Here is a 24,455-nt window from a genome sequence, read left to right on the forward strand (position 1 = left end):
ATGTTAAAGCAAATTACATACTACTATTTTATCAATTAATGATATTAATCATAAAAATTTACTTGTAATTATCTCACTAGTAAATTAATTGTATAAAACAGAATAGAAATTCTTACTATATATTTTAAGTATACTATCGTATAAAATGACAATTCCCATGTGTATCAAATAGTCCCTGAACCGGGCCAGAAAATGTCCTCTTGTCCGGCCCGGAGTTAAACCCCTTAAACCCTCGGACTCTCCTCCCTCATTCTTCTCAACTTCCTCTACAATGGAGTCTCTTCTAGGGTTTATCGAACCACCAGCTGACGACGAAATCGCTGAAACCAACTCTCAGGGATTCAAATTGGTGCCGTGGATAAGCTGGGATGAATGGAACTCTGTTCGAGATTCCCTTTTCTCTTCTTCTCCTCCTTCTGTTGCTTTTGCTCTTCAAAGGGTAAATAACTCCCAAAAGAAAAAAACGCTTTTTTCCTTCTATTTTTTTGCCCTAATAATTTTTTCTCTTGCTATAAATTTGAATTGAATACTTTTTTCTTGGGGATATTAGATATCGACGTGGAGGAGCAGAGGGTGCATTCCTGTTGCAGTAGAAGTTACAGCTTCAATTATTGAAATTCAGCAAAAAGATGCTTTTTTCAGGTCACTCTTTACTGATTCAACCCTTTTTTGTCCCAATTTATGTGATACACTTTCCTTTTTAATAGAATGATAGAATAATTTAACTTTTCGCTTTTCATTATAGCCATACAAATATCTATGTCTTGTTTTAGACCATAAGTTTCGATTTTTCAGAGCTCGTGCCTGGTCAAACAAGTTTACATAAATTGGGATGGAGGGAGTATATATTAGGAGTGAGTTGTTATGTTGATTTATCCTCTTATGTATATTGCTTGGGAGTCCTAAAATGAACATTGTTCTTGGTAATTCTTTTTTGCAGGAAGGACCTAGGTGGAAATGCTTTGCAATCAGAAGAAATGCTTTCTATGCTATATTGCATGGCAATTATGAGGTACATTTGTCACTAGTTTTTTTTTTAAAGAAAATTTTCCTCCGTTTGTGTGATTTGCGAGAATGCCCTTTTTTTTAATGGTAATATAACACCATTGTTAAAAAATTGTGATGTTATTTACACTTTGTTTTCTTTGTATTTTTAAAAGTTAAATAAATTTATTTTATTCATGTATACACCAAGATTGACTGAAAAAGTATATACGATATAAGTGTAGGCTAAACTACATTCATCTATCAAATTTTCCCAACTATCTTATACAACAAGTTATTCTCTCTTTATACCAAAAAATACAAGTGAAAAAGGGCAGCCTGGTGCACAAAGCATCCCGTGTTCACGGAGGGTCCGGGGAAGGGTCGTACCCCAAGGGGATGTGATGTAGGCAATCTACCCTGATGCAAGTATTCCACGGCTCGTATCATTCTAATAGTTATGGAATCTTCTCTTTCATTATGTACAGTACAAAAAATGACACAATCAGCAGTGTTTTCTTTGCAGTCTTGTTGGTCGAAATACCCGTTGTACACTTTTAAGTTTGTTCTTTAGTTAACTTTTCATCTTTGCCCTCTTATTTGTGAGGTTGTTGTGGCTAAAACGGTGGTATATTAGGATAGCAGCTGTGTGTGGGTGAGTGCGTTATTAGCTAGCAAAATCAGCATAATAATGATAACTACTTTTCAAGGCTTGTAAATGGCGTTGTTGAGAAGACCCGCAAGAAGACAGAAATCTCAATAGGTGAAGCAGCCAATGATATTGGAATTCCACGTATGCTGATTGATGTTCGCCATGGTGAGTGTTTATGCATATTTACAACTTCAAAACTGGCAGTTGTTGATTGTTATATGTAAGTCAGCCGTATAAAAAAAAGTTGTTAAAAGTGTACGTCAGTTTTCATTATCCACCGAGTTTTGAACCATGCGCCACTAGCCCTCAGGGATTTCTCGGTCATAAAAAGAAAATGTAAGTCAGTTTATACATAGCATCAACGAGTAGATTGCTAACCAAAAAAAGAGTAAAATTATTAGTCTTTGTGAGTGAGTAAGCTAGTAATAGAGATTTATCATATTAGATGCATCAACTTGTCCTCCTTCTGCATCTGCTGTAGGCTTAAAATAATTGGAAGCTATATATGATATGTTACTTAATTGCATCAGTTAGCAATATTAGTTTGGCTGTGGCTTATGATTTTCCAACGGAAATTCAAATTTGAAAAAGTTCCTTTCTTAAAAGTGGTTGCTATTTCCTTGTAGAGGGCTCTCATCGTGATCTTCCTTCACTGCAATTGGTCCATCTTGCCTCTACCAAGGTAGATATCTTTCTTTCCCTCTATAACCATTTTCTTAAATATGTGTCGTTTATTATATTATTACAGTCGAAGCTATGAATTCCTGATGTTCTATTTATCCAATAAAAAGGTTCTTGAAGTTCCATTCCACTTTGACATTTATAGTAGTATTTAGTGTAGTGATGGATTCTCTTCTAGAAATACAGAGATATTGAGGTTTATAGTGATAAAACTAATCAGAGGAGGCCAAATTATGTTTGCTGTAATCTAAAGTCTAGCTGCAACACTAGGTGTGAGATGATTTGCTTCAGGCTCGGTGTGGAGGGTCACTTTGGAACCTGTGCTAGCAGGCTGGGTAAGCTGTCCAATAGATTAGCTGAGGTGCTGCGATTTGGTCCAAACATCACCTATATAAAAAGAGACACATGCAGCATATCCTATTCTTTAGCGATAGATTTCTCATTCTCTAGTTATTGGAAAATGATTGATTCCTAAGTCTCTGTATTCTTTGTAGCTTTGTGGATCGTGTTATTCTTGTGATGCAGTTTTTTCTGCCTTAGTAATACTTATGAGATCCTCTTGGATAGCAGCAGGTTTTCCATTTTCTCTTGTTATTTTAGTAGGATCTAGGTTTTCTGCAGTATTTCTCAAAAAAAGGGATCTAGGTTTTCAGCAGTGATTTAAAATGAATTTGGAGCCGACTGAGTGAACTATTTGGTCTAAGAACATGACGTTTCATCTCTGATTGCATGATATCAGGCTATCAACTGAATAAGCTGCTTTTGAGTGGTAGATATCTTTGATCTGATCTGGACTGGGAAGCTTGCCAGTTGACAATATTATATTTTCAGGTTCCAGTGTTATTAAAGGCGCGCTTAAAACGCGCTTAAGCCTTGAAGCGAGGCTCAAAACATGTTGAACGCTTTGCCTCGCTTAGCGCGCACTTCAGTATTGTCATCAAGGCTCTAAGGCATACTTTTCCTTGCCAATGAGCATTATCCTGAAGAAGCGACACTAAACAATTGATATTTCACTTTACTGTAAATTTTATTCAATTTCGTTGTCCATATTTTTGCTTATAGATATTAGTGTTGGACTACACATACATATTTGCAGTTTTTTTCTATTTGCGCCTTTCTTCTTTAAAGCCCACGCTTTATTTTTGCGTTTTGCGCTTAAAGCCTCAACAGACCTTAGAGCTTTTTTGTGCTTTTCGCCTTTGATAACAATGTCAGGTTCTCAGACTATGAATAAATGTAAATGAGATTGACCTTAGCTGCTTTGGTTTTTCCTAGCAAGTATCAACTAGATGTGGAAGAAGAAAAATCTGAAGGAAACATTTTCTGGAAGATGATTTTTTTTTTGAGAATGAAAAACATTTTAAGAAGATAAAATAGAGAGAGCTGAAGGAAGCATGATCTTGCATCACATTTGTTATACTGAATCGCTGTGGACATTGTGGAGAAGTGTTGAAATGCTATAATGATTGGGTCATAAAGATGAAACTCTTTGCTGGAAACCTTCCTTGCACTTGATTGCAATGGTTTAGACAACATGTGATGTAGGCATGTCCATGGGCTGGGTGGAGCAGAATCCCGCTGACTGTCCATATCGACGACCTATGTTTGCTCGGACTGGGGTGCGGGTATCCAATCCGGGTGCGGATCTAGATGTCGGGTCCTTCATAATCTAAATTTTAAGATTCGGGAGTATGGATCCAAGTACGGATATTGGTGCGGGGATTCGGCTAAAAATAATTCAAAATTCGAAAAATAGATCTATAAAAATATCTTAAATTATGAGAAATATTCTGTGGTTGTGGAGTGCAGCTAATAATTCAATCTTTCATTTTAAGAATTTCTCAAGTTGTAGGCACTAGGCACTAGCAGGCAGCATCTTTTGCTCAAATTTGTCCGTGGATTGTGGTCAAAGTACCCGATCTCGATTGACCACACCTGGTACGAAACCCACACCCTTACCAGTACCAATGTCGTGTGAACACGGATGCGGCGACTAAAATGAAGATTCCGTGCAACATAGTCGACGACTGAGCATTCAGTGGCCTTGTTAAAATTCCAAGCGCATGTGGGTTTTGGCTGGACAATGTAGTTCTCTCTTTTTCTTTTTCTTTTTCTTTCCCCATACCAATAATTCAAATTTCTATCCTTGAGCCTTGTACAATCTTTTGAATCACATCAAGACCTTTAGTTACTGTCATCCATCCAAACTCTATACTTCTACAATTGATTAAATTAAAGCTGGAAAAGGTAATCTATTTGATATAATGGAGAATAAGTAGTAAACCAAAAATAAAACATGGTGACGAGTACACATTAAGTTTCTTTTCCTCATGTCTGTAAGAGTGAGTCGAGTGACAAACAGAAAGTCCCAGCTGGATCATGTTTTAAATGATGTCAATAATTTCAGGCACTTGACTGGTTGAAATCATATTATTGGGAACCTCAAAGCAAAGCAATTCGAAGGGATCCAACAGCCAATCTGAGGAAAGAAATCAAACACAGATTACTAGAGATGGCTTCCTTATTGGAAATGAAGCAGACTACCAGATCGAGTACTTCAGAAAAGCGTGAGTGAAGTTCTAACCTCTTGTTATATTATGGTGGTTTTGCCAAGTGATATTATCCATTGTTTAATCTTCTTGCATGAGGATTGTGATCTCCTTGACGGTACATTAACATTGTATTTTTGTAAGCACCTGTAGGTGGGGTACAGAGTATATGAATATCATCTAAATTAAAACCATTAAAGCACATTGTATGAATGTAAATATCACCATTACGATTGTCCTTGATGTGTTTTCATTATTTTTTTCATGTTTGAAAATGATTAATGGTCACATCAATAGTTTCACTTTCAAATACTATGTCATATCTACATAATAAATTAAACAATCATTCAAAAATTCTGTCACTAAATTTGCTACACAATTCACTTTTGATGAAGAGAAAGCTCTTTCCACTTGCAACATCGACCAGTAATATCAGACAATTACCAGATGTTAATGATTTGTCTATTCTATTAAGTTTCACAGATCACGATTTGCACCAGTTTTTTAACTAACAGACGAAAATTAAAAAGTACCATTTGTTTAGAATAACACCCATTATTTTTCTCGTCTTATTTCTCTCTGTACTTCCACCTTTGAGACATTCAGAGGATGGCAACTGGATTTCACTAGATGGCACATCACTGAATGGAACCTCTATTTTGCTCTTAAATCTCATTGAACTATTTCTTTTCATTTTGGTGCAACCGTGCAAGTTCTTTCTCATCGTCTTGGTAAAACATAAAAGATACCGTGATTTTGTTGATAGTTAGTTTTCCTGATTTTTGTGTAGAAGTGTTGATTCTAATCGCTGGAGGATCCCATTTTTCGTCATTGATATTTTGCTTGAACAAGTGTTCACAGCTATGTAATCTTTGTTCTTGCTATCCATTGCGAAGTTATTGTCATAGTTTGTTACTGTTTCACGCCTGTATGTGCTGAATGGTTTTGAGTTAGTCCTGCAACTGGAATTGTTCTCATTAAAAACAAAGGAAAAGGAAAAGGAAGCGTACTTTGTACATGGAGTTGATTGACATTATGATCAGCCAATACAACTTCTTGCTGGGCTTATTCTTTTGTTTCCCTTTTCCTTTTGAAAAGATAAGTAGTGCAAAAGTTTCGGCTTTTCTCCTAGTTTTCCAATAAGTTTGTTTCTATTATACAGGAATCAGACTGGCCCAGCTTTGTGCAAGAAACAAGTTTCTCCCTGTCACCTCTGGGTTGCTACCATGTTCTGGTAATTTTATTCAGCTTCAAGTCTCTAAGTCCACGGTTCATGTCTGTGGCAGTGTTGCTGCATCTGCTTTTATGAAGTGTGCTTTAGAACAATTTCTCTGCCTGTTTTGAAAATCTATCGCACACAAAAGTAGTGACACTTACAGTGATTTTCTCTTTCCTCCTTTGTAACTATTTTGGGAAAGCTGAGGATTAAACCTTGGAACTATTAAAGCTTCGTACAATGACAATTTTATGCACTGAGTGCATTAGCAAGTTGATGCTTTGAAAAAATTAGTGTATCCTTTGAGGATTACAAATGCTCTCAGTCACATCCTTTAGGATTCAGGACTGTCCAGTTATCAGTTACCACCATTTAGGTTTTTTCGAAGGTTCTAGTTATTGTAGAATTTAGCATCTTTGGTCAATTAACTTTCGTGCAGTGATATCTGTATAAATTCTGTGTGGCTTGAAAGTCAAAATGGTATTTAGAATATAGAGTTGCTTCCTGCAAAGTTTGTTATGTATGATGCTTAATTGATGAAAATGATTTGCACTGATTATTGATGGCATATGCTTTAGCATCTGCATATTTATTGTGTTTTAGGTGGTCTTAAGTTTTCTGGAATAATTTGTGTTTCAGGTTCTAAGAAACAGATTACCAGAGCTACCAAAGCCGTTCTACGATTATATACTTCCTCTTCTTCCGAAGTGATATCTGTGCTTTTGGAACTTATGCTGCAGCCATTAGATTCCCCAAATGGGGAGTTGGTGAATGCTTTGAAATTCCATGGAATCATTGACAGCCAAAGTGCATATGATTATTGGAAACCAATACTGAAAAAACTGTCAAATAGAGAACCAGAGTTGCTTCTGACTCTTCTGCAGGCAGCTCTTGACAAAATCGAGACTTTGGAGGCCATGAAATATGAACTTGGTAAGTGAAATTCTGGTTTGAGACATCTAAGGCAGCATTTTTTCACTTCCGTTATTACTTGTGCTTGGTCTTGTTGTAAGATGCACTTAGTAATATGCCTGGGACTCAGAAACATGGAATTATGCATGTTCTCGTATGCAGTTAATCAACTTTGAAATTGATAAACTAGGCGCTGGGAGCTACATTAAATAGTGTGTTTTGACTGGATTTCCCTTTAGATCTCGTTTCATCTATGCTAAATACTCCAAATGCTTCAAGCGGTCGGTTGGTTCGCAAACTAGTGATACAGGCATTATATATAGAGGGATGATATGCATAAAAACTGTTTAGCGGAGATTCTAATACCAAATTCCAGAATTAGCTTTAAATGTTTTTATATGCTAAAACAAGGCGCCTTACTTCAATTGTATTTCTCACTTTAGGTGCTCTTACCAAATATGAATATTACAACAACAACAACAACCCAGTGTAATCCCACTAATGAGGTCTGGGAAGGGTAGTTTGTACTCAGACCTTACCCCTACCCAGGGGTAGAGAGGCTGTTTCCGATAGACCCTCGGCTCCCTCCCTCCAAGAACTCCCACCTTGCTCTTGAGGCGACTCGAACTCACAACCTCTTGGTTGGAAGTGGAGGGTACTCACCACTAGAGCAACCCACTCTTGTCTTACCAAATATGAATATTCTTATTTGATATTCTATTAAAGGCTAAGTTGCTCGAACTCTTCACTTTCAGTGCCGCACCCGTGTCGACACGACGTGGGTGTGGGTATGGGTGTGAGATCCGTGTCGGATCTGGTCAACCGATTTTGGGTACTTTTACCAAAATCAACGGAGAAATTTGGGACAGACACAATGATTTTTGAAAACAAATCAAAAGCTTTGGTGATATGGAAGAAAATGGAATACATTGTATATATAAATTTCTATGTCAGTCCTTTTCCTTTTATCTCCTTCTAAAATTCTACTCTTGTTCAATATTTTCTCCTTTTCGGAATACCTTGTAAGTTTTTCACATAATGTCTCATAATTTAGACATTTTTATAACTCTATTTTTAAATAATTAAATTATTTTTAGCCGAATCCCACACCCGTATCCGTACCTGGATCCGTACCCCCGAATCTTTAAATTTAGATCACGAAGGATCTGACCTTTAGATCTGCACCCGTATCGGACACCCGCACCCGAGTCCGAGCAACTTAGATTAAAGGCAGGGGTACGGTCCGCGTACACTCTACCCTCCCCAGACCCCACTTGTGAGACTACACTGGGTATGTTGTTGTTATTCGATATTCTATCCGTTATGAAATGTTATGTAGATTCTCTTATAAGTTATGCAAGTAGTATTATTTATGGACAAATGAAAATGGTGACCAGACATTATACTAGTAATGTAGAGGCTAGAATGATTGTATTAGTAATGCTAAGTTTTATGCCGAGTTATATTTTCTTATGTGAGAGACCAGACGAGCCACGGGTGTTTTAGTTGAGCAGAGTGCATTTGAAGTTGATCTTAGTTGAACCAGAGTTGCTATGATGCTTCTCTAGTTTTATTTTAATTTTATTTGCTTGTCTAACAAAATGGGTTTTAGCGTTTTATTGATGACTCGTTTCTCTAATGAATCATTGTCAGGTGAAAATTGCTTTTTAGAAAATGAAAATGAATCTCTCCGAATTCAACTATTATTCTATCTGTGTGAAGAGGTAGTTGGAAATCTGAAGACACTGAAGCCTCTTAACCGTAGTGATTCTGCTGCTTACAGGGAAGATTCTTCAAGAAAACTTGGTCTTCCAGAGGCAACGCTGCAACAAATATTACGTAAATGTTTACTTTTGTCCTCTCACACCAATAATCAGCTGATGGATTCAGCTCTTGTCATTGCTCAGATTATGGGAAGGAGTTCTTTATTCCATAAGTTAAATAAGCTCTGCTCACTGAGCGTATTTGATTCAGAGATTATTCACTCGGATCCTTTCACCAATATTTCGGAAAGCTTCCTACTATCCAGGGGGGAAGATTCTCTTCGCCAGGCTGCTCAGAAGCTAGAACTAATTAAGTGCCGAGTTGTGAAGGGCAATAACGTGAAGACAGCAGATGCCGGGAGCAGATGGGTAGTTGCAGAAGCATGGAAACCATGCCCCATTGGTATGCTGCCCCATACATTTGGTTCTACTGGCCGCCTTCCGATTCTTGATTTTGTTGATGATTCAGCAGAAGTTGCAAAATCATCCGACAATGAAATCCCAGAAACTGATAAATGTGGATGCAAGCGGGATGCTTCCTCTGCGATTGAATGCTTGGACGACCATCCTAGTATTAAGAAAATGAGGAAGACAGAAGAGCCTGGTGATAGCAACAACGACAGGGATTCTCTCTCGGATAAAAATGGCAACGACGACATGCCTTTGGAAGGTTCAAAAGGCCACCTGCTGATTGGTGGAGTCTGGAAAAAGGTTTCAACGGAGGAGCTGCAAGATATTGCAAGATCTGTGAAGATTTTGATTTAATCAAAAGCCTTGTGAGACGGCTTCGCTTTGGCAGGGGGTGAGAGCAAAATGAAAAGGTTTCTGCTTGTGTTGCACGTCTGCCACCAATTTTGCAGCTTGTAAAATTTTTTGTCAATGGATTTTGCTTGTAATCTCCAAGAAATTTTAATTTTTCTGTTACCTGCTTAACACCACTGTTAATTTTTATATATTAATACTATAAATTTGATTATGCTACAATTGACATTGTTTTATACTAAATTCTAAGTGTAATATTAATACATGTATCACTCATAGGTGACGGATATGTGCTTACTATTGTTTCTGTTGTTACTCATAAACTTCTCTTTATCCATCGCCAGCTGCTAATGATATTTATACTATTGATTTTATTAATAACAAATGTTCGAAACAAAAGGTGTGTTTGGTATGATGAAAAATATTTTCTAACTTTTTTATGTTTGATTGGCTTAAATGTTTTGAAAAACATGTTTCTCATGAACTTATCCTTCAATTGGGGAAAATATTTTCCAGAATTCTTTTCCAATCTTCGCCGTCCTATTCCCCACCCTCACTAACCCCTCCTCCCCTCCGCTCCCAACCTCAACCCCTACCCCCACCACCCCCTCCCAATCACACCCCCACCTCCACGCCCACTTACAACCCAACCCTATCCCATTCCCTGCCCTACCCCCATCACTCCCAACTTGTTTATCCAAACCTGTTGTGGTTCTTCTTAGGTCTCTCCATATATATATATTGTTTCACAGGATTTTGTGGAAGAATTCTGGACAGACGACAATCAACATGATCATGGAGAACATACCACTCCACCTTATGTTACATCAAAGCAGCATTTAGCTTAAAAGGTGGCGCCTTGCATCCCTCAAAATGGCACAGAGACAACTGTCAATCTTCTTATTCGCTATACGACAGTGGTATGGGTGTGGTCTATGGAAAATATTTCTCGCAAGATTCACAAGAATACATGTAAGGAATCTCGACAATGCGTGTGGTCTGTGGATGGAGCTCTGTCTGGTCTAATAAGCCTTTAGAGACTCCAAACTTTGAGTCAGTTTAATAGACCCTAACTTAAATCAGATATCAAACCATAGGATCCGTTCGCTATTCGATTCCTCATATTGGAAGTATTGCTCTTTCCTTCAATTTCTTATCCTAAGATAATTTCACATTCATCCTTCAGAGTCTCTGCTGCTGAATACTTTCAAGATTTTCTCCAGATTGACTACTCTTCCCTCAACATCTGATGAAATAAAGATTCCCTGGGCTATTTAACATTTGGGGTGAAGAAGTAGCTGCAATAATAGCTAGCATTCCACCTAAGGATCACAATGGACTATTTCAGATAGGAAGTTATCCTAATAAAGGCTTTCTTGGAAACTCAATCTTCCAACAAAAAGAAAAAGTTCCTCTCAAATCAATTATTCTGCACTGCTGAGCCCTCAGCTTCCATCTGCATGAAAGCAAAAGTTGAGTCAGTACAACATACAAGAAGAGAGTTAAATTACAGAGAACAGAAAAGAGATGTTAGCAAAGACCTCAATGGAACATCTAAATAAGAATGGTGCAAACACGGAAAGGCTTTGAGTTAAATATTCCAATACATCAAATGCAAGACTTTGAGTTATGATCTAGACTAGAGAATCATCAACTAGAAGATAATGCAACTAGAAGAACGATGCTATGATAATTGAAATAGAAGTCTAGCTTTGACTACATGATGCTGGTGATGTTTCGACCAAGTTTTGAGCAACAAGACTTCTTTCCCACCGCAAAAGGAAGAGAAAGTTTTTAGCTGTGCTTTAATTTTGGATGTTAAACATTGAAAGTTTTGAGTTGGAGAACAAAAGGTACCAAATATCAGCAGAAAAGTGAACCTTTCATTCCTTCAGCATGGAAAATATACATATAAGAAATTTAACAGTCAGACATATCCTAATGAAACTCCATAAAAGCAAGCACAAAATCGCACAAGTCTCTGCTCAAACCATTCTGGTCATTTGCGGATAACGTTTGTCATTGCCGAATTAAATCCACATCTTCATTATTTTTCTGAGCTATACAATCCAAGGATAATGTTGTATATACTGAAGAAGCGTGAATAAGATGTTAATAACCAATAATCAAGAAGTGGGAGCGTCCATTGACAGGTGACCCCTGCGATATGCGATCAACTTCTGCCTTTGATGTGAAGCAGCAAGGCAGAAGGGCCATTACCCAGGTTTGACACTGACTTTTCACACCCACATGCTATTTCAACTGTTGGTGTCACTTGATTGTCAGATTAACCTAACAAGCAACTATTGAAGAGCTTTTCAATTTTAAGCTTCTATTTTAGCCAATGAAATTATTGTCTCCTTGCCTACTCTTACCTGATGGCATGCTCAGTTCAAAGATAATGTTTGGCAAGGCTACGGCCACGCTGTATACCTTATTGGATAGTCCCGGCCTCTAGCCTAAGAGCTCCTTTCACGCACTTCAGTCGCCTAATAAGTAGAAGTTAGTCCGCGTCTGCAAACTTTGTATGTATTGTTGTTGTGACAGATTTTCTGGAGTAGATAGCTATTGGCTTTGACAGTGAATCTCAAGACTGTTTTGACTAGATTCTGTATCCAATGAAAAGATGTTTCATGCTATCTTAATACTGAACTATAAGCCTGAAAATACTGTTTTCATGCCATAACAAGTTCAATCTATCACGAGTTGAAGGAATGAGTACCTATACACTCATTGCCTCTGTTAAAGGGTAACCCATAAATCCAGCTATATAAAATTGTCAGAAGTGACAAACCAAAAGCAACCACTCTATAGCTTCAAAAACCATATAGAGGACCCAGAAACATAATTGATTTGAGCATCGGGGTCTGTTCCTCTGGCTCGTCGAGACCCTCACCCAGTAATATTTCTTGTCTTTTGCTAATCAAGTTTGCTTTGGAGTTAATTTTCCCCACGAGGCATTGAGGATCACTGAACCACAAGCAGTCTAAAGCTCATTGGGCGTGGTTATCAAATCTGTTTTCACTTTTTGGGTCGAAAGAGAAACAGATGAGATCTGAGTTCACAACGACAAAGTTCTTTTCTAGTTCAATAACAAGAATGAACATCGTCAGTCAATTCTGAAGTAAGAGAGAGATAGACATTCAAAGAGATTCACATGGATCATCAGCCCCCTTTTCCTGTTAGGGAGTAGGACCGAGTTGGCTCATTAATATATGTACCAAAAGTGCTGCGCCAATTCAACATTTTATCTTCCGCCTATTGCTTGGTTGCAATTTGAGAAATGGCTTCCTTTTTTTTCTTTTATAAATAAGACATGATATGTACCATAATGACCCTGCTCGTAGTAACTGCACAAAGTTCAAATCTCAATCTGCTCACTAGCACAACAGCTTAAAGAAGAAACCCCACATTTTAAAGTGAGCTAGAAGACTACGTGTAGCAGAAAAGAGAATTGGTTTGATATATCCGTATTAAGTCATCCGTCTCCACTTCTAGCATTTAATCAGGAAGAACTAAATAATGAAAGAAACGAATGGATGAGAACAGAAGAATCAGTGATTACCGCATTACGACGCTGTTTATCAAACCAGCTTTTGGTAGACATCAAGGCATTCACTAAATCTGACTCCAGGGAAGTCACGTGGCTATCAGGTTCACGCACATCTGTAAAATAAGCATCATAGCCTGTAACAAGAGACAATTGAATTGACAAAAGATCACGAGCTAAATTTGATAGGGCAGGATATTTAGGGCTTGCAGCTTTCCACCAACTCAACTCATCAAAGTTCTTAGTCCAAGGCACAATAGGTTCTTCTAGATAGCAGTCAATTTCTGACTTTGGTGGCTGACTAGTTGTTTCGATGAATTTGCTAAACTCTTCTGAACAGTCAAATCCAAAACTAGGATCATCAACAATTTCCGTTGGTTCAAGGAGATCTTCACCCGTGTCAGAATCGTCATCGCTCATAGGATACTCCATTGTGGACCTGTGCACCACATAGTCATCGAGAAGGCTTCGGATTGCCTCCAAGATAGATGTGAGCGGTAAATGATCGTTATTTTCATACTTCAAGAAACAGAAATCTAAGTACTTCACTTTGTAGCGTGGATCCATAATAGTAGCTAGAGCCAACACCAAATATATATTCTTCCAATACTCGTCAAACTTTTTCAGCATAATGTTGGCTAAATTTCTGACAAATTCATCTGAACTCACAAACTCTTTCATCAGATTAAATCGAAGCTTATTGAGATTGTGGAAGTAGAGACCTGCAGTGGGACGTTTTGACATAAATAGCACTTCTGCTGCAGTATAGACATGTCCTACAAGTTTACATACTCCCCTAACTTTCTCCCACTCTTGGGGCGAAGGTATATCATAATCCTTATAATCATCTTTCAAGTATTCTCCTTTAGCCTCTAACTCCAAAGCTTCCTTTAATTTATGAAATGTCACATTCCAAACTGGTAGTGATTTGCCCCAAAATACTATGAGTCGAATGTCACTGATTAAATCCTCTATCATCCCAAATGCTTTTTTCACCATTGAACTAAAAATGTCTGCACAACAAGACACGCGAAACAATTGTCCATCTAATTGGAGCCTTTTCTTTTCAAGAAGTTTACTTTTAATGACCTCAATAATCTCATCAAAGTCCAGATAGCTATGCACAGTGACAACAGATACTTTATCTTCAATACCAAAATCTGAAAGACACTTAATTGTCTCGCCAATGTAATCGTCATACGCACCAAAAGATCTAACGTTAATAACCCAACTCCGTAGCTTCCAGTCTTCATCAATGAAATGGACTCTTAAACAAATGAAATCAAAACAATTTTCCTCAAAATCCGAGGAACGCCAGTAGCCAAAGTCATGGAACTTGTTATACGTTAACCTCTCAACTGAGAGGCTAACCCGTCCATTCAAGCTTCTCAAATTTTCTTTAACTCTCGCTTTCTCTTCCTCATACAATTTCAAGCAATACCGTGAGAGAATGGCAGATGAAAAACGAGTTTGTGGATTAAGATAAGCAATTAAGTTTTTGAAGTACACGTTTTCTATTGACTTTGGAGATATACCAGATTGACAGAAAAACCTTGCCATAGCTCGATAAGCTGTTTCTTCCTTGAAAACATGCTCTTTCCCAACGTTACTACTGCCCTCTTCCCTGAGATTTGCATTTCTTGGTCCACACTCATGACCTTTCCCCTTCCTTGGTTCATCTGGAAAACGAGATAAATAACTAATAACGCGCCATTTGGTTGGAGGGATTATGAAAAACAGTGCCAACATAAAATTCCGTATAAAATAATTGTGTTTGGTGGGAAGATTAGAAAAATAATCCCCGATAACTTATGCAGCATTTGGTTGACCATGAAGGAAATAAAATGACCCCCCTATAACTAATGTAGGATTTGGTTGATGATATTAAAAAAATAACCACATTAAGTTATGTAGGAATTGATATATTAAATCATAAGGGATAGAGTGTGAAAAAATAAACTTGTATTAGCAATACCAGGATACAAGTATTTAAAGACAAAAATCTCCTTAAAGTAAGTACTCCCTATATTATATTCCCTGTATTATCATTCATAATAACTCCATTAATAAACTTTTTTTTGATAATAATAACTCCATTATTCAACTAATAATTATCATTTCTAATTTTATTCACAGCATAATGATCCTTGCATCATAATATCGCATAACTAGTATGTGAACCAAATGACCTGTTAATGTGTAGTAACGCTTGCATTATCACAGTGGAAGACAAATAAATCAAGTAAAAGAAAAGAAGAATTGAACCAGATCCAGGAAAGAAGTCACAGAGTGTTTTCCGCTTTCCGTTGGTCATTCCCCGTTTCATAAAACTGCAGTTAAGAAAAATCAAATTAGATGGTTGAAGCATGTGTGATGTCAAATTCTCAGATACAGGTACAGCATAAAAAATTGCCCAAATTGAAAGTTCTTTTCTTCAATTAAAACATCAAAAATTCTAGAAAATAGATATAGAAAAATTGAAATAAAATGGGTTTAACTCTAGGAAAAAAAATAAGTAAAGTCACACAATTTTGGAAGGAAGAAGTAGTTTTTACTCCTTTGTTTCTACACTTAAAATAAAAGTAAAAAAGAGACGAATCTTGGGGGGAAAAGACGAGATTGAGAGTTTAAGTGTTAATCAAAATTCAAACGACGACTTAAGGAACAGCAAACTGGTAATTTATCAAGAGCGTTTACAACCTTATTACAGAACCCTTTTTAAGTATAGAACCCTAGAAAAACCGTTTTAAAAGAAAGCCGCAAGTGCATGATTGATATAACATCATATGAGAAAAACTTGGAAATATTTATTATTCAGAAGAACAATGACAATAGATGAGTAAAGATTGAAGACCTGCTTTCTATGGAGAAACAGAGCTTTTTCAGATGTTGTCGTCAAAATACATACTTTACCTGTGACAAAAATGGTCCCTTATCTTTAGGAATACGTTTACGATAGTCCCTTAAATATGCCGTTTTTAGTCATTTAAGTAATCAAAAACTTATCAATTTTGGTTAAGTCTACTTTTAGCCAAGCAACGCCAGTTTATTTTAACAACTTGCCCCAGCTCAAAACATAAAATAATTTAGCTCTTTGTCTTTTATTTCTCTCTCCCCGTTTCTTTTTTATCTTATTTGAGCAGTGGGTGGCGGCGAAGGCAGCGATGGAGAACTGGAACCGATGGAGTAAGGGATAGAGCTACCGTCCTACTGTTATTGGGCTTGATCCTAATAACTTAAGACACTTGCATAATAACTTTAAGAGGGCGAGAGCAAGTAGGACAAAAATGAGAAGAAAGCAGAAAACTTTAGGATGGAATATATGTCACAATACTAAACATAACAAAAGGGCTTGCAAATATAATTTGGGGCAGATTGATTCTCATAATGTTACTCAGCAATTAAGGGAATCATCTTCATCATCTCCTCCAACAAAACTACCAGTATTTTTTTGTTTAACTTATAGAATATTACGCTCAAATAATTATGTTCAACTTGTGTAATGATATTATTTATTTATCCAGGGTCGAAGAGTTTCAGAGACCCAAGCTAATATGCATTCAACTCAACAAAGTGAAGTGCTCCAGTTTATTGCAGATTTTGCAGTTTAGTTGCTGATTTTTGGCGTAGTATGGTGCTGGTTCTGGTACAGTGTGGTGCTCATTTTTTGTGTAGTTCAGTTGCTGATTTTTGGCGTAGTTTGGTGCTGGTTGTGGTGCAGTGTGGTGCTCATTTTTTGTACAGTTCAGTTGCTGATTTTTGCTGCAGTTTGGTTGCTGTTTTTTGCAATTTGATGATGGGTTTTCTAGTTTTATGCTGTTTTTTTTTTTTTTTTTTTTTGCAATTTTGTACGGTTTTCTACTGTTTTATTGATGTAATGAGTATTTATTAACATGAAAATGACACTATATTTTTGGCTCAATTGTGTTCTTTATTTTACAATAATATTTTCTGCAGTTTCATGATTATTTATTAGTATTCCACTTGCTTAGCATATCACATTAACTCAAATAAAATGATGACCAAAGACATATGCTCTCCGAATAAATAAAATACAAAATAGTCAACCATTGTGACACTTTTATTACATAATTAAGTACAAAGGACTATTATCCTTGCTTGCCTTTAAATTAATAATGTAAAGCGAACCACAAAATACTACTACACATTAAGAAAGACAATTGCAATATTTATTATTCAGCTGAACAACTTGTAACTTACATCACGATCGGAGGCCCTTATCGCCCTTTTTGGGGAAGTCCTCACAGCCTTCATCGCCAATTTAATGAAAGGCTCAGATAGCGGACAATCTTCATCGCAGTAAAGCAGGGAAAAGGGGTTCTGAAAAATGGGTTGGACCGGCGAGAAAGAGATGTTATGGGCCGCCATAAACCCTACAAGAAATAGGGCGATAGCTCTATCCCTATCTCCACCAGTTCCCGTTCTCCGTCGCCGCCACCCACTGCTCAGATAAGATAAAAAAGAAACAGGGAGAGAGAAATAATTTGGGAGAAAACAAGAAACGGGGAGAGAGAAATAAAAGACAAAACGCTAAATTATTTTATGTTTCGACGTTACGACAAGCTATAAAAATAAACTGACGGTGCTTGGTTAAAAGTAGACGAAGACCAAAATTGATAAGTTTTTGAATACTTAAAGGACTAAAAATGGTAAGTGCATATTTAAGGGACTATCATAAACCTACTCTTAAAGATAAGGGACGATTTATGTCATTTTTTCGACCTTGTCCCCAAACACAGCTATTAAATATGTGAATAACACACCAAAATTTTGAAAGATGTATCAATTACACACCACTTCGGTATTTGACCACATCTGCTTAAATATTGCTATTACACGCGCCAATCAACATCTGACACGCGTCATAAATCGAGAAAAAAAAATTGGAAAAAAAACCTCTGCCCCCCACACCCCACACCCTCTCCTCATCTTCCCAAAGAAAAATAATACAGAAAATAAAAAATCCCGCCCCCTCCTCATCTCCCCAACCCCATCATCTTCTCCACTACCACCATACTACCACCAACCCTTCCACCACAAGCACCTTCTTTCCTAACTATAGATTCAAACTCTTTGCTGATTTTTAACAAGTTTTAACAATATTCATCATAAATCCTTATACAAATTTCAAATTCAAGCTCAAACCCAAAGTTTCAAACTTATTAATAGTATTTTTTGAATTTTATCAAAATTAATCACCAAATTTTAAGCATATTTTTAGTAAATTTTTACTCAATAATAATCACGAATTCAAACTAATTTTCTAGGTCATGGAACACCAAAATCAACAAGACCCGATTAAATTTTTGAGCTTTTTCAAAATGTCAATAATGGTGATTTTTACAAGACCCAATACCTCCTCTTTTCTTCTTCTTTTTCTTTTTCTTCTTAGTCATGGGGGTTGGAGAGGTGAAATATAAGGGGTAGACAAAACTAGGATGGGGTTGGGGAAGAAGATGAAACCGGGGGGGGGGGGGGAGAGAATGGCAGATTCAAATATTGTAATGATCCAACCGGTCATTTTGACTTTTAGAACCCCGTTTTCCTAAATAAAATTTTTTGTATATTTTTTTATTAATTTATGACTTGCGGGGATGGTTGGTTCGGGATTTGGAAGTGTTCGGATTGAAATTAGAACACTTGGTTCCTTAAGTTGGCCTTCAAATGCTAAGTTTGATTTCGGTCAATATTTTAAGAAAACGACCCTGGAATCAGAATTTGACAGTTTCAATAGCTCTGTATGGTAATTTTGGGCTTAAGAGCGTGTTCGAAATTTTATTTAGAAGTTCGTAGTTAAATTAGGCTTGAAATGACTAAAATAGGAATTTAAGTTTGGAAGTTTGACCGGGGAATTGACTTTTTGATACTGGAGTCGGAACTCAGTTCTAAAAATTTTTATAGCTCCGTTATGTCATTTATGACTTGTGTGCAAAATTTGAGGTCAATCGGACTTGATTTGATAGGTTTCGGCACCGAATGTAGAAGTTGAAAATTGTAAATTTCATTAAGCTTGAATTGGAGTATGATTCGTGGTTTTAGCGTTGTTTGATGAGATTTGAGGTTTAGACTAAGTTCTTATGATATTTTAGGACTTGTTGGTATATTTGGTTGAGGTCCGGAAGGGCTCGGGTGAGTTTCGGACGGCTAATAGATTATTTTTGGCCTTTGAGAGATTTATGATAGCTGCTGATATTTTTCTTCTGATTTCCTTATACGCGATCGCGTAAGTTCGTCAGCGATCGCGTAGTGCAATTTGGGCATAGGTGACTTTGTTCTACGTGATCGCTTGAGATAGTTTGCGATCGCGTAGGCTTGTTTGAGGCAGTGATATATTTTGTTCTTCGCGATCACGTAAATAGGGCCGCGATCGCGTAGGTGTGGGAGTTTGGTATTCGCGAACGCGTGAAGAAGGTCACGTTCGCGTAGAGTAAGTGGAGCAGAAGGGGAGGCCACGTGTTTGTGCTTCGCGATCGCGTAGGCCTGTAAGTTTGAACTTCGCGATCGCGTCGACAAGTCCGCGATAGCGTAGGGTTATTTTTGGGCAGTAAATTTTTGTGCTATGCAATCGCGTGAGGAAGTTTGCGATCGCGTAGAAGAAATCACTGGGCAGAGAATTTAAGTTCTGAATTTTACCGATTTGGAGCTCGGATTGAGGCGATTTTTGGGAGATTTACAGAGAAAACAGTGGGGTAAGTGTTCTTAACTCAATATTGGTTAAATTACCCGAACCCATCACTGTTTTTATCATTTAATTAGTGAATTAAGTTAGAAAATTTTGAAAAACCCTCTTGAATAGATTTGGGGGCCGAATTGTTATCTAAATTTAGTAATTTTGGTATGGGTAGACTCGTGGTTGAATGGGCATTCATATTTCGTAACTTTCACCGGATTCCGAGACGTGGGTTCCACAGTCAAATTTTGAGTTAATTTCGGATTTTTATTGAAAAATATAGTATTTTCTTATGAAACTGATTCCTATAATTTTTAGTGATTGTATCGAATTATTTTGGCTAGATTCGAGCCATTTAGAGTTGGATAATCGAGGAAAAGGCCTACTAGTGGATTAATTTGGAGCAAGTTGAGGTAAGTCTCTTGTCTAACCTTGTGAGGGGGAAATCTACCCCATAGATGATTTAAATTAATAATTGTTGCTAATTGTGGGGGCTTCGTACGCACGAGGTGACGAGAGTCCGTGCGTAGCTACTATTTATGCTAAAGTCCGGGTAGTTTAGGACTCAAATCATGAATTACGTGTGATAAATTATATCCTTTATTTAATTAAAGTATTTGAACTATATTGTGAATTATTAAGGAAATATAGTAAAATATGGAAATCTCATATACTTAATTTCCTGTTTAAATTAATTTATTGTTAAAAGAAATTATTCATTCTCTCGATTTAATCTTATAATAAATATACTCTCATTCCGGAGGTACATAAGAAAATGTCCTCCTTTCTTGTGGAGCGGGCTGAACGTCTCGACAGTATAGATGCATCAATGGATTGCGCCGCACGTCCCTCGGCAGTATACACGATACTCTGGATCGGGCCGTACGACCTCGGCAGAAATCGTGCCTAATAATAATAATAATTACACGATACCTTGATATTTTAATTGCAGCTTGTGAATTTAATTAATAGATTAGAAATTATTACATTTGAAGGAATTTTAATTATTTCTGCTGGTTAAATAAAATTATTGTTAATTCTATGAATCATGTTGATTTAGATATTTTCAATTATTATTATTGACCCTTAATGAGTGTCAAAGTCGATCTCTCGTCTCTACCTCTTCGAGATTAGGCTTGATACTTAATGGGTACACGTTGTTTACGTACTCATGCTACACTTGCTACACTTTTTATGCAGGACCTGAGACAGGTGCTATCGTTGGACCTATCGGTGCGCACCCGCGTTATCCAGAGGCTTAGCGGTGAGCTACTTTCTGAGCCATTCTACAACAGCTAGTGCCTCTTCTAATAATTTTATTCTGTCTATTTCATTTCAGACATTATTTATAATTTTTGTATAATCTACTAGATGCTCATACACTTGTGACATCAGGTCTTGGCACACACACTAGTAGAATTTTTGGATTTGATTATTTTCTTGATTATTGTAATTTACTAGAATCTTTTCATATTGTTTTAATTCTTGCAAGTAAGAAGAGTTTAATTACTCGGTTAATTGTAAAGAATTGAATATGTGTTTAAATTACTAGTTGGCTTGCCTAGCTGTAGTGTTGGGCGCCATCACGACCTTTAGGTGAAATTGGGTCGTGACAATATGGTATCAGAGCATTAGGTTCACGTAGGTCTCACAAGTTATGAGCAGACATAATAGAGTCTTGTGGATCGGTACGGAGACGTCTGTACTTATCTTCGAGAGGCTATAGGGTGTTAGGAAACTACCTTTCTTCATCTTCCATCGTACAATTTATGTAGAACTTAATATCTTTCTCTTATTCTCTCATAGATGGTGAGAACGCGCTCTAACGAGGTTCCAAACCAGGGTAGAGTTACTCTCCCAGTTGCCAGAGGCCGAGGGAGGGCTCCAGCCCGTGGTAGGGGACGGGGACGTCCCATGATTGTTCCAGTTATGCTGCCAGTGGGTCCAGCAGAGGATCCCGTTATTGAGGAACATGGTGAGGTACCTGTGGCAGAGCCAGCTCCGGTGGATTTCACATCTGCACTGGGATTCCAGGATGTCATGGGTCATATGTTGCTGTTCATGGACACTATGACCCAGGCCAGTTTATTTCCAGCAGACCCAGTCACATCTCAGGCGGGCGGGGGAGCACAAACCCCTACCGCACAGGCTCACGGGCAGGCAGCTGTTGTATATCAGCCCCAGGGTGCACTACCCGTGGGTGGAGCCCAGCCAGTGGTAGCAACTACACCTGAGCCCAGGCCAGCTGCAGCCGCCGATCCGTATAAACTATTGGACAGATGGACTAGACTACATCCTTCTGTCTTTGGGGGTGAGCGACGTAAGGATCCCCAGGACTTCATTGATCGGTGCAGGGACAAACTGCACAACATGAGGATATTGGAGTTTCATGGGGTAGACTTTGCTACTTTTCAGCTGGAGGGCAGAGCCCGTAGATGGTGAAAGTCTTATCTTCTTGGCAGACCAGCAAATTCTCCTCCCATGACTTGGGACAGGTTCACCCGTATTTTTTTGGACATGTATATTCCACCCTCCCAGAGGGAAGAGTTGCGGTTTCAGTTTGAGCACCTCCAGCAGGGTTAGATGTCAGTGACCGATTATGAGGTGAGGTTCTGTGAGTTATCTCGCCATGCACTTATGATACTCCCTACTGAGGCGGAGAGAGTGCGGGGGTTTGTTGCAGGTTTACATACTGACATTCAGGCCACTATGGCCCGAGAGGTTGAGATGTGGACTTCTTATGAGTTGGTCGTGGAGATAGCCCGGAGGATTGAGGGTGTGCGTCAGCGTAGCCGAGAACAGATTATGAGAGATAAGTGCTTTAGGTATTCTGGAGAGTTCATAGGTGCTCCGTCTGGGAGTAGAGGTCATTTCATGAGAGGACAGTCCAGCAAGCCCCCATATCCAGCACCACAGCCTCCTCGGGGTCCTCCAGTGCGACCTTATTTCAGTTCTATGCCAGAGAGTTCTTATCGCCCACCGGCTATTTAGGATTCTTCCAGTGGGTATTCAAGTCACCAAGGCCAGACTCTTAGTCAGCAGCCCATCGTACCGAAGAGTTGTTACTAGTGCGGGGATCCCAGTCACATGCGGAGATTCTGCCCCAGGCTTCGGGGTAGACCAGTGCAGCAGGGTCAGCAGCCTATGATTACCACACCAGTTGCTCCACTAGTAGTCCGACCACCAAGAGGTGGAGGACAGGTGGGTAGGGGCCGTCCAAGAGGTGGAGGTCAGCCAGGCGGAGGCTAGCCAGCTGGCGCTCCAGCTCGGTTCTATGCTTTTTCGGCCAGAACAGATGCAGAGGCCTCAGATGCCATGATTACATGTATTATTTTTTTTTGCGGCAAATATGACTCCGTATTATTTGATCCAGGATCTACATATTCCTATGTGTCATTTCTATTTGCTCATTTCCTAGGTGTTTCTCGTGAGTCCTTGATTACTCCTATTTATGTGTCCACTCCTGTGGGCGATTCTGTTGTTGTGAATCAGATCTACCGGTCCTGTATTATTACATTCCGTGGTTATGAAACTAGAGTAGATCTTCTACTGCTTGAGATGGCCGACTTTGAAATCATCCTGGGCATGGACTGGTTATCTCCGTATCATGCCATCCTAGATTGTCATGCCAAGACTGTTACCTTGGCTATTCCAACATTGCCTAGGCTGGAGTGGAAGGGTTCGTCTATTAGTGCATTTAATCGGGTTATTTCTTTTATGAAGGCTCAACACATGGTTGAGAAGGGTTGTTTAGCTTATCTAGCCTATGTTTGGGATACTACTGCAGAGACTCTGACTATTGATTCAGTGCTTGTAGTTCGAGAGTTCTCCGATGTATTTCCTTCAGATCTTCCAGGCATGCCACCAGATCGTGATATTAATTTATGTATTGACTTGGCTCCAGATACCCAGCCTATATTTATCCCACCATATCACATGGCTCCGAAAGAATTGAAAGAATTGAAAGAATAACTTGAGGAGTTACTAGCCAAAGGGTTCATCAGACCGAGTGTATCGCCTTGGGGTGCACCGGTATTATTTGTGAAGAAGAAGGATGGTACTATACGGATGTGTATTGATTTTCGACAATTCAGCAAAGTCACTATTAAGAACAAGTACTCGTTGCCGTGTATTGATGATCTATTCGACCAGTTGCAGGGTGCTAGGGTGTTCTCTAAGACCTACTTGAGGTCGGGGTACCATTAGTTGAAGATTCGGGAGTCGGATATTCCGAAGACTGCTTTTCGGACTAGATATGGTCATTATGAGTTTCTGGTGATGTCCTTCGGTTTGACTAATGCCCCGAAAACGTTCATGGATTTGATGAACAAGGTATTCCGGCCATATATCGATTCGTTTGCCATTGTCTTCATTGATGATGTTTTGATCTACTCGCGCAGTAAGGAGGAGCACGAGCAGCATTTGAGGGTGGTGCTTCAGATGCTGCGGGAACAAAAGCTATATGCTAAGTTCTCTAAATGTGAGTTTTGGCTAAATTATGTAGCATTTTTGGGGCATATTGTATCAGGCGAGGGTATTAAGGTTGATCCCAAAAAGATTGAGGCAAGTTAGAATTGGCATCATCCCATTTCGGCGACTGAGATCAAGAGTTTCCTAGGTTTAGCAGGTTATTATCGTCGATTCGTGGATGGCTTTTCATCTATTGCATCACCTTTGACCAAATTAACTCAGAAG

The 24,455-nt window shown here is 38.4% G+C and overlaps 2 protein-coding genes across 5 annotated transcripts; one reads left to right on the plus strand and one right to left on the minus strand.

Moving 5' to 3' along the window:
* The first annotated feature begins 167 nt into the window (after window positions 1-167).
* On the plus strand, window positions 168-9,741 carry LOC104117233 (pre-rRNA-processing protein las1). 2 transcript variants are annotated; one of them, XM_009628257.4, is made up of 9 exons: window positions 168-439; window positions 551-642; window positions 941-1,012; window positions 1,695-1,801; window positions 2,263-2,318; window positions 4,725-4,884; window positions 6,029-6,100; window positions 6,722-7,015; window positions 8,648-9,741. In XM_009628257.4, the coding sequence occupies exons 1-9, from the start codon at window positions 272-274 to the stop codon at window positions 9,520-9,522; spliced, it is 1,896 nt and encodes a 631-aa protein (XP_009626552.1). In that variant the 5' UTR covers window positions 168-271; the 3' UTR covers window positions 9,523-9,741. The 2 variants fall into 2 exon arrangements, with proteins under 2 accessions (XP_009626552.1, XP_018633489.1); XM_018777973.3 differs by lacking the exons at window positions 168-439; window positions 551-642 and adding an exon at window positions 790-854.
* Window positions 9,742-10,393: 652 nt separating this feature from the next.
* LOC104117234 (zinc finger BED domain-containing protein RICESLEEPER 1-like) lies at window positions 10,394-17,655 on the minus strand. Of its 3 annotated transcripts, XM_009628258.4 has the most exons (5): window positions 17,291-17,655; window positions 15,924-15,982; window positions 15,335-15,399; window positions 13,085-14,748; window positions 10,394-10,975 (listed from the first exon to the last, which is right to left on the minus strand). In XM_009628258.4, the coding sequence occupies exons 3-5, from the start codon at window positions 15,393-15,395 to the stop codon at window positions 10,940-10,942; spliced, it is 1,761 nt and encodes a 586-aa protein (XP_009626553.1). In that variant the 5' UTR covers window positions 15,396-15,399; window positions 15,924-15,982; window positions 17,291-17,655; the 3' UTR covers window positions 10,394-10,939. The 3 variants fall into 3 exon arrangements, with proteins under 3 accessions (XP_009626553.1, XP_009626554.1, XP_009626555.1); XM_009628259.4 differs by lacking the exon at window positions 15,924-15,982; XM_009628260.2 differs by lacking the exons at window positions 15,924-15,982; window positions 17,291-17,655 and adding an exon at window positions 15,770-15,917.
* Window positions 17,656-24,455: the final 6,800 nt, after the last annotated feature.

The sequence above is a fragment of the Nicotiana tomentosiformis genome, chromosome 8 (assembly GCF_000390325.3).
Source record: "Nicotiana tomentosiformis chromosome 8, ASM39032v3, whole genome shotgun sequence".
Taxonomy (NCBI): domain Eukaryota; kingdom Viridiplantae; phylum Streptophyta; class Magnoliopsida; order Solanales; family Solanaceae; genus Nicotiana; species Nicotiana tomentosiformis.